Here is an 11282-nt window from a genome sequence, read left to right on the forward strand (position 1 = left end):
TATAAAAGACGGAAAATATCACGAACCATCATTGCTACTGTTTGCTCTACATCATCTTCTTGGCACAAGTGAACTAGGGTCGTTTATACAACCCAAGCTAGCTTGTTATGAACTGCACAAAACAACAAGCCTTAATGTTCCTTCCCTTCAGTGTGTTTGAGTTTCCTGTTTTACTTTGAAGTCACTCGCCTCTACTATGTGATATATTTACTTCCTGTCGTTGTGTTTTGTCCCTCCAGGTGTACAAATCTGTGTCTAATCAGCCCATCATTACAGTATAGATTTGCAGGGGTTTCTCGTTAGTGGCCCTGCCTGTGGATGACTTTTGCTTGCTCCTTGAGTTTTGTTTTTAGGTTCACCTGCACTTCATGTTCTTCTTCCCCATTAAACTGGGCATAACAAAACCCAAATCCTTTCAGTGGACCGCAATACTATGCAATTATAGGGTAATTTACTGCCTGTGCTGTAGGCCTATCCATTTTTGGATGAGGCTGTTAAAGATGAGTGCAATCAACTCATTCCTCCTCTGATTATGAATATTTAACAAAGCTCTAGATCCACTTTTATCACCAAATTATCCCCCAAATCCCTCATTTCTATACTATACACATCTATGTGTGTGTGTCTTATAGTGTACCCCTGCAAAATGCACCTCTTCTTTTTCCAATGCCCGCCCAGCGTATATCATACTGCAAATATATGAGATATAGTAAGTTGGAAAATCCATTGCCATGGTAACAGCCTTCCTTCATAGTGTTTGAGTGTTTGCAGTGCAGTAAACGTAGTGTGTGTGTGTGTGTGTGTGTGTGTGTGTGTGTGTGTGTGTGTGTGTGTGTGTGTGTGTGTGTGTGTGTGTGTGTGTGATTAAGCAGGAGAGACAGGTGAGGTAAGAGAGGACAAATGCACGAGGAAACCAAAATAAAAGCGAGAAAGGAAAATATTATATTGTAGGAGGATTAACAATGTATTGGTCTGCTATTTTTTTTTAATTTCAAGGCTTTATGATGGGGGTTCTTGGCCATGTGTACACACAAGTAGCTTCACAGTGTTGTAAATGTATTGTACATTCGAGGAAGAAGAAAAGGGGAGAGGAAGAAGCAGGGTCTCGATGAAGAAGAGATGAAAGAGAGAGATGTGAAACAGGCAAAAAGTCCACATGACAGGAGACAGAAGTTTCATTACTGTGTATTGTGTTTACTCAGAGAGATTCACAAATGTTCGTTGTCAGACGAATTGCTGCTTTTCCTCATGACTTGACAACCAGTCCATCTGAGCTCTCTTGCAGTTAGATTAAAGGCCAGCCTCGACGCAGAGACTCCCCATGTTTGATCCCAGCTCCCACAAGCCCACAGCTTCACCCTGTCCTGAAGTGAACTTGAGGAAGGCTCTGGATCTCTGCCAGCTCCAAAACTCGGGCCTGCCGGAGACTGTCTTCAGATGAAAGGTAAAACTTTCCACCTTGAAAATTTAAAACAGCCCATCTGCGGCTCGGTTCAGTTTCAGCTCAGCTCTTGTCCTTGAAAAATGAGCATATGTTTGTGAGCGCTTTTCAACACAGCATCACACCTGGGAAAAAAGGTGAGATGAGGAGTTGGCAGTATCTGGTGTTTAAAGCTGAAGAAATATTTTCAGTGGTGAGAGAGAGGAGGTTTGCTTATCTGTAAATTACATAACATCCCATGTTGCAATCAACCGCTCGGATAGATTTAAAACGGACAGAGCTAAAAATAAATAATTTACAGGATTATAGTATTATGACCACCATAGATAAATTTACTGTATAATCCACAAGGTTGTTTTGAATAATAATGCTGTCTGCCACTATGTCGTTTTTTAAACCACCACAAGGAGGTGCCAATCTGCCAGCAACAATTAATTCCTGAGGACTGACTTCTGTATTACACATTTAAACAGCTTTATTCTGCATTTACAGTTAAAATACTGCAATAACCACTATGTTTAATGTGACTTTAAATGAATATACTTTTGTATCATATTTTTAATAAGCCTCAATTCATTGACACTTTGTAGCGTGGAAAATATCCTGCAAAGAGTGATGTATACTGGACATTTATTATGAGCACAAACAAAACCCACCACACACTATAAAATGAAAAAAGTCTATTCATATCCTTTTATAAACTAAGCAAAAATAATAGACATCATTTTGAGTGCTTCTCATCGAAACCATCATGTACTAGCTTTTTACTGCCAGCAGATGTCACCCACATATAACTTGAAAAGACACATTAACTGAAAATCCCGGGTGCTGTGTGAACTCAACCATGCAAATTATTTTATAAGGTCACTCGTAAAAAACCAACCTAAGACCAGTTAGTTAGAACAAAACTCCTGCTAAACTTTACATTTTCCTCTTTAAATGAAATCACTCAAACCAGTACCATAAATTTTCCTCTCTGGGTTTGAATAATTAAAGCTCTTTTTGTCATTCATGGCTGGGTAAAAAACATTTATGAGGTCACTGTAGATTTAGACTGAGCTGTGGAAAGAAGCACATAATGACTTTTGACATAAAGAGAATATCAAGATTGCAGAACAAAATCAGCATAATGAAAACAATTATTTGCCTGAGAAACGGATAAGTCAGGTCCTCATTATTCAAATATCCATATGGTGTGTATAATTCAATGTTAGCTATTCAATATGATATGAAATGGGAAACGAACTGTAGATTTTTGGTTTTTATTGCTTTTGTACCTTTATTGAGAAATGTACAAACCCTGAAAATAAATGCCATTATTGCAGCATGCATCTTAAAAAAAAGAACCTGTGTACCTACTTATCTTAAAAAATAAAATAAAATGATGTTATTTGAAAATGATAACGATATGTTTGAGTTAAAGACTGAATTGCAGTAATCAAATTAACTGTGCTTCTAATTCATGCTGACTATTCTCTGGGATACCATGTTGGGGTATGGCCCGATTCTAGGATGGCACGGCAGCCACTATTAGAAATATTGTGATTTTGTCCTTCATGCATTGTGCTTGTTTCGTGGAAAATGGAAAATTTACACATTGGTGAATAAACTGTGGCTCAATATCATGATGGTGATGATAAGCCCGGTCCCTGTGGGTTTTTACTCTTCTTCTTCTTTCCTCATGTCTTGCCCCATCTTCTGGCCCTTCTCTGCAATCTGTGCCTCTGCCACCTTTGGCACCAATCCGCCCACTGGCACCGGTGCCAAGCCTGGCAACCCAAACCAAGACGCTCTGCTTAGCTCAGTTCAATTGACTCGTTTAGGCAATTTCACCCTGACTCTGATCTTTATGGCCGGCCTCTCATTCATCCCAAGCCTTTGTGTGGACAAGCTATGGGTTTTCTGTCTGTTGAATTTATTGTTGTTGGAAATTTGGGGATTAATAGCGTTTAGTTGTTCCCTTTTGGCCTCTTTAAGGTATTGTTTCTGATTGTATCGCTGAAATAGTTGATTAGTTTTCCCCATAGGGCTTATGTGGATTATTTCCATCATCAGGTTTTACACAATCATTAGCCCTTAATCCAAGGAGTGTCGTTTTTCTTTAGCCTAATACTTGAATGATGTAATTAAAAAAAAAAAAAAAAAATAATAAAAAAAAAAAAAAATATATATATATATATATTACGAGGCTTACTATAAGGGGATTGTTTTCCTAAATCTTCTGTATGAGATTAACCCCGTTTTTTTTTTTTTCAAAGATGGAGGCTAACAGAGGCAGTTTGAATTCAGTAGGGTTTGTCTTTTTGCATCCACTCCTTATTCCATTTTCTCTTTCAGTTCAGTGACAGATGGCGAGTCCCTCTCCCCCAGGGGAAGCCAGTCTCTGTGAATACGGCCGCATGTCAATCACCGGCTCTCATGTGATGGCTCTTGCCAATGACGTGCCAGCCATATGGGCCTGGCATCAGAGCTGGTATGTAACCCACCCAGTCCTGCCTCTGAGGTGCCACACGGCTCCCTCCACGCGTTTGGGCTGGGGATAGCAGCAGCAGCAGCAGCAGCATCAACAGTAGCAGCAGCAGCAGCAGCAGCAGCAGCGAGACAGAGCAGGGTGGCAGGAGAGGAGAGAGAGGTGTGAGAGCAGAACACAGCGCCTCGCCTGCACAAGCATCCGTGCAGGGCGTGTGGATGCGATGCCCACCCGGAGAGAGATGGTGTAAACAAACCCGCTTTGCCCCGTCACTGAGCTCCACCACGGAGGTAGGTTACACGTTTCCAGTCAATGTTAGACCACCAGATATAGATCCAGATTTGGTTTTTTTTTTTGTCTTTGTGATAATGCCTCTTGCAGCTACATTGAAGGGAATATTAGGCTTTCAGTGTCAGATAAAGATAAATGTATGCATTAAACCTGTTTTGGAATAGGGGACTTTTCCCTCTTCGTTCTCTTTCATCTTTAACTGCAAGCGATTTGATCAGATCATTTCGTCTTTAGGTGCTTTATTGATGGTCTTTTCGGAGATATTGATCTATATATGTTTACTTTGATAGATTTCGTTTAAATAAGTATAAATCCAAATTGATCCCTATAAGAGAGACCCTCCTCTGGCTCCTTTGCATTCATAATTAGAATTTTATTGTCTTTGAAAATGAGCACTGGGGCGTGTGTTTTATTATATTTTAATTTGTGTGTGTGTGTGTGTGTGTGTGTGTGTGTGTGTGTGTGTGTGTGTGTGTGTGTGTGTGTGTGTGTGTGTGTGTTCCCGCACGACGAGCGTCAGAGCACTGTGGGGGTAGAATTCTCCATAGAGATGCATAGGCTAATTGACAAGGTATTGGTTGGCATTAATTACATTGTGCTTACAAGATTAGAAAAAAAATAGCCTGCGTCCTTGGACTCCACGCGCACAGCTGAGCTCGGATCCTGGAAAAAAAATCTGTCAAGATTTTGGGACTATTACAGCTTTTATATCCTATTGGCGTTAAATTAAAACATTTTACACAACCTGTCTGTTCAGCCCGAATTATTGGTCAATGTGATCCCATCAATCAAGAGAGAAAGACACTTTTAATAAGGAAGAAAGATGTCAATGAAATTAAAAAAAAAATAGTCCTGGCCACTATAAAACGCGGTCCTTTTCTGTCAGAAATTAAATTTTTCGTTTAAACGGACTAAAGTTCAAAAGAGGAAAATGTCAGCTACGAATTTTCTGTGGCCTGGAAAGGTGTCCAAAATAAGGTTCATGAAAATGCAGTGGGTTCCCTAATAAGACTCTGGTCCTAAAGGCATATTTCAATATCGTTTTCACTTTCTGAAATTCAAACAGAATCTTCTCCAATGGAGATCATTTGGACAACATCTTTTAAAAGAGAATTTAGACAAAAAATATTTTGGATCTCGTGGTCCACTGTGCTGGAATTCCTCCAGGATGCTAATTTATTGGGCAGAGGAGGGACCCGCACCCATCTAGTGAGTCCCTGGGGGATGAGCTGAAGCAGGCCAGCGCCGCTCCCTGTGCCGGGCTGCTGGAGGGGACAGACGGAGGCACATGGAGACCGAATAGAGAGTCAGACTGTTGCTTTAAACCAATGATATAATACAATTGTATATAAAAATGAAAAAAAAAAAAAAAAAAAACTTAAAAAGAATACACACTTAAAAGAGAATATTTCTAACAGAGAATAATATCAGATAAATAAGGTGGAAAAAAATATATCGATTATACACAAACTCCTAAGATATTGTATATTTGCATATTTTAATGCTTCATCTTTATATAACCAATACGGTTTATCCAAATAGCCTAGTTATTATCAGGATTCATATCAGACTACAATTGTTTCCATAAGCTGATAAAGGTTTGCCTTTACATTAATACTATAAACTGCCTTTTGGGCTGTTGTCGCCTGGATGTGGGGCCTATTTGACCAACTCTCCTCTATAAAATGAGAGAAAGGTTGCCCTTTTCGTGTCTTCGGAAAACCAGGATATCGAACAGCTGGAAGACGTGAAAAACAGGGGAACGGGAATCAGTCTAACGAAGCCTCGGAATTAAATGTTAACTCTAATTCCACAGGCTGTTGCCATTGAAAGACAGTGAGGGGATATTAACTGTAGTCCAGTATCGAGACTACGGCCCTGTGAGAGCTCCAGTGAAACAGGTTCTCTGTCTTTGCAGGGCGCCTGGGTGCGTAAACAGTCCATGCTGTCCAGCTGACGTGTTTGCCTGTCTTGCAGGTTGCTTGCCACGATGTTGAGCCGTCTGTTTAGCGAGGTGCTGCCGGACGTCCAGAGGCTCGCGGCTGACTGGGTGGAGGACGACGAGAACGAGGGATGCAAGGACAAGGACGAAGGGCACGAGCCCTGTCACCTCGAAGACGATGAGCTGGACGAGCCGCTGGAAGGCAGCAGTCGGGCCGAGTCTGAGATGGCCGGCGACGACGATGATGATGATGACGATGAGGAGGAGGATGATGAGGCCGAGGAAGAAGAGTGCGAGGACGAGAACAGTGGAGACAAACCCAAGAAGCGTGGCCCGAAAAAACGTAAGATGACGCCGGCTCGCGCGGAGCGATCCAAAGTACGTCGAATGAAGGCAAACGCGCGGGAGCGCACGCGCATGCACGACTTGAATTCTGCGCTAGACAACCTGCGCAAAGTGGTGCCGTGCTATTCTAAAACCCAAAAACTGTCCAAGATAGAGACTCTGAGGCTGGCCAAGAACTATATCTTGGCCCTTGGGGAGATTTTACGCAACGGAAAGCGTCCAGATGTGGTAGCCTACGTGCAGATGTTGTGTAAAGGCCTGTCCCAGCCCACCACCAATCTCGTGGCAGGCTGCCTGCAGCTCAACACCAGGAACTTCCTGACTGAACAGTGCACAGACGGAGCGCGATTCCACATGCCGAGCTCTCCTTTCTCGGTGCATCCCTACTCCTACCGTTGTTCCCGTCTCTCCAGTCCCCATTACCAGCCCGGAACCGGTGCGCTTAATATTCGGGGCCAGTCCTATGGCTCCGGGTATGATGGTGTGTACCCTCCAGGTGGGACGTCCCCTGACTACAACAGCCCGGACTACGAAGGCCAGCACAGCCCACCCGTATGCCCGAACGGCGGACTCGCCGGGAGGCAGCAGGAGTCCTCAGAGACAGACAGGAACTATCATTACTCTATGCATTACTCCGGACTGAGCACGTCTCGACCAGGCCACAGCTTACCTTTTGGGCCCTCGGGAGCGCGCAGTGGTGGTGCGCACTCAGAAAACATTCCACCTTTCCATGACGTGCACTTGCACCATGACAGGGCACCCCCATACGAAGATCTTAATGCTTTTTTCCACAATTGAGCCCATTCAGTGGTCCAATCAGGCTTATTGACTTCATAATGACAATCCTAGAACGTCTAATGTTGTTTGGGAAAGAAGAGCAGCTCCTACAAGGATGAAAGATGGAAGTGGCAGAACGAGTCTTCTGATTATCTTCTGTATTCTACTGATGTCATCCCTATACTGTTGTACATCCGATCAAAGTGTGTCCAGTATTATCCTGTATGCAGAATGAGTGCAATTGACATAAACAATGTATAGGCCAACATGTTATGACACAAACAAAAGAAATAAAAAGTGTTTTATAATTGTCTGAAATGATCGAACAAATCTTTCTTTTGAACAACAGGGCAGCATTCACTCACTGACTGTCACTTTTAATGAATTAGTTAATACATTTAAAATGAATACTTCCGTTAAATAAAAGCTTCCACACAAATAAAAACCCTTATAATATCATCAGAAATATTTTCTGCTGACAAAGATATTTTTAAACGAATTGAACAAAATATGGATAAAGGTTTCAACAGGCGTGACAAAACATAGCTCGACACATTTTTTTTGTCTGTTTAAATTAAACATTAAAATCGCTTCTCGCATGCTTAGCATATGCCCTTTAGGCTATTTCCACTCATGGCTGTGAAGTCTAAACTGTCAACAGATGACGTGACTATGATGAATGTAATTTATCTTAACTTGGTTTACTGGCAAATACATTTTTAGCTCTTTTTTTTTTTTGGTTTTGCTTTATAAATTTAGAATTTATATGCTACGCTTGGTTAGAACCAATACACACACACACACACACACACACACACACACACACACACACACACACACACACCACGCTTTATTATTTGATTTTCAATTGATGTTTGGTTATATCTGGATTATGGCCTTGGCCCGATAGATCTAAAATATCTGAGGAACAACCCATTTTAATCACCGGTAGCCTAAAAAAAAAATACCGAAATGTTGAGGCCAATGGGTTAATTAGATTAACAACCACCTCTGAAATTAAACCTAGTAAACGCGTGTTTTTGGAAAGATGAAATATAGAAACAAAAGAAACAAAATTAACAAAGATCGCAATAAAACTATACTATGAATGCGTGAAGACAGAATCCACCTGTGAGGCTACTTTAGACCATAATTTCCAGTTGAATGTTCATCTCATCGCTGCTACACAGACGCATGTTTGAACTTCAAAGCTGCTCCTAATAGACTTAATTCAAAACGACTTTATTCCCCCCAAAAGTGTAAAAGGCAGGTTTCCATAGAATTACTCAATCAATGTGTTTGAGATGCCGCAAACATTACCGAGCTGAAGCTGAAACGTGCCCAGCCACAAGGAAGTGGGGTGTTAAACACGCATATAGCCTATAACAACCAAATAATAATAATAATAATAATAATAATAGATAGTACAACATATGCGTAAAGTAATTTGAAATTTCAGACATGTGCGAGCAGATTATTTGAGACGCTTTGTATTCGGAGACATTTTCTACCTATGACTCTTGTAAAATACACACACTCAGCAAAGCAACAAACTGATCAGCTGTCCAAATAATTTCAAACGAGAGTCACAGAAGAACCCAAATCAAAATCATTTACATTTGAAATAGTTGCTCTATCTTTTTGGCTTCCGCCTTTTTTTTTTTCTTCTTCTTCTTTTGGACACACGATTTGACTCGAAGGCTTCAGATGCAGGACATTAAACAGTGCAGTGGATCATTGCAATATGGTTAAATTAAAGGCCTCACACACATATAGCCTACAGGAGGCAGAACGTCTATTAAGACTCGACTTATACACCTGACACGTATCAACGTGCTTGGACGGTTTCCTTTCCAGCCCCGGTACAGGTGGATCTGGGCCCTGTCACGCCACCATGGGTTTGATTCTCAGGTGAGTAGTATATTCGTCCAGCTGCTTAAATAATCACAATAACAAATCAGAACACGTTTCTAAAATAATACAAAATATCAGCAATGACCATAAAACAAGTTGCAACATGAGACACTTTTTAAAAAAAATTTCTGTCCCCACCAAAATATGATTTAAAACCTGCGTCACAAAGACTGTAATATTTAGAGTCGTTGTGCTCATTTGGCAGACGACGAAGCAAGAATTCAAGGAAGAACATCCCCTGTGTTTAAAACCGTTCCCACCATTTAACTGAATATTTGACACTTTTCGTTTATGTGGGCTAGATCACATCAGCGGTGATTTCTCATATCAATAGTGGGAGCAGGCACCATCATTGGACCGGTGCCCCGGGTCCCATATGTTGTAGCGGACATCCAGGGGAAATCAGTACCGGGCACCGCAGGGTGGAAACGGTCCCATCCAACACTGACCCAGGCGCACGCACGCACGCACACACACACACACACACACACACACACACACACACACACACACACACACACACACACACAAGCAAAAATATGTCATCGAATTCTGCATGAAGACGAGTTGCACTGCAAACACGTTAACTGTTTCCACGTGGAGCATTTTTATTTTACATGTTTATTTTATTTTATTTGAGCTTAAAAGGTCATTTTGACTGACCAGATGCATGACAGAGTTGGGCAGGTGCAAAATCAGGTGAATCAATGGCCCGTAGGTTTTGTGATGGCAGAATGGACACACACACACATACCTGAACCCGCAGATGCACTCACACACACTTCTCGGGACAGACCGCAGTCCAAATGGTGACAATACCACGTCCAATAATAGATAAATAGACAAGTAAATAAACGTCTATGGTGATTATCAACAGCTGACAAGCAAAAAATGTATGTACTTTTTTTAAATTATTTTTTTTACTTTTTTGCCCCTCAAAGACTCCTCTCAAACAACAGGTTTACTTTTAGTTTACTCGTAGTTTGAAGTAGGCTATAAGTATAGTTTTAATTGGCTCTAAATTAGTCATGTTTATTAAATTGAATTACACTAATTTTATCAGGGGAGAAATGCCTCAATTTCCTTTCCTTAATGCATTTACACACCCATACACTGACGTTTTTTTTTTTTTTAAACAAACACTCAGGCTGTGAATATTTAATGTCAAATTAATGGGAAAGATAGTAGGCCTAAGTTTAGGTTTAAAAAAAAATATTTATAAAGTAGGCTATTAAACATGTTAAATTTGGCGATCACTAAAACAGCATGCAGACATTTTGTTTTAGTAAAACCATAGTCTTGAAAACTGGATTAGTTTGACACTTTTTGTATCAGATTGACAGGTTTTAGATGATGAAATGAGATTATCCATCTATCGATTGCATGTTGATTAACCAATTGCGAACGAAAACTGCATGTGTTTCGGACGCTTGTGGCTTTTGTGCGGTTGAGTACATGAAAGCAAGTCTTAACATTTAAAAATGAATGTTCATGTTTTGTACAGTTAGGTCGTCATACGCCTTTAAAACAAAACAACAACAAAAATCTTTCTCCTTGTGATTTGTTGCAGCATCCGTTCCATTTGCCCACTTCCGGTCCCGGGTGAAGGGAAGGCCTCGGAGGGCACGGTGAGAGACACGTTTCTGATTTTATTTTCTGCTCTAACCTCTTAGTTATTAGCCCATGGATTTTTTTTTTTTTTTTTTTTTTCTTTAGTGAGGAGGGGTGGCGGTTGGCAGAGCATTTGATGGCGGAGCTCAGTGCCAAGTCGCTAAATGTCTGAGCACCAGTAAAGCCAGAGACCAGTAGAGCCCACCACCACCAACCCAGTGCCAGCTGCGCCACGTGGCAGCCAGGCGGCCCCTGCCAAAGTGGCCCTTGAGGGAGGGACCCAGTATTTCTTTCCTAATTCACTCAGCATCTGTTCATTATTCTCCGCCGTTAAAGGAGGCTCGGTGTCCGCACACGGCCCCGCGCTAAAAGAGACCCCCTTTTCCCGGTCATGCACCTTTGCAGGAGACTGCGGAGAGACCGACGCATGAAACTAATCGGGACATGGAACCGGGTTAAAGAGGTGGTTTTTAAAAAGCCTGTCAGCCGTT

General features: G+C 41.5%; 1 protein-coding gene across 1 annotated transcript; it reads left to right on the plus strand.

Moving 5' to 3' along the window:
- Positions 1–3936: 3936 nt before the first annotated feature.
- Positions 3937–7584, plus strand: LOC138201909 (neurogenic differentiation factor 2-like). Its single transcript, XM_069155496.1, has 2 exons — positions 3937–4201; positions 6180–7584. Exon 2 carries the CDS (start codon positions 6193–6195, stop codon positions 7285–7287), a length of 1095 nt encoding a protein of 364 aa, XP_069011597.1. The 5' UTR covers positions 3937–4201; positions 6180–6192; the 3' UTR covers positions 7288–7584.
- The last annotated feature ends 3698 nt before the right edge of the window (positions 7585–11282 follow it).

Source organism: Embiotoca jacksoni, unplaced genomic scaffold (assembly GCF_022577435.1).
Source record: "Embiotoca jacksoni isolate LCO1_2020_lvr unplaced genomic scaffold, fEmbJac1.0.p SCAF_20, whole genome shotgun sequence".
Classification (NCBI taxonomy): Eukaryota; Metazoa; Chordata; class Actinopteri; family Embiotocidae; genus Embiotoca; species Embiotoca jacksoni.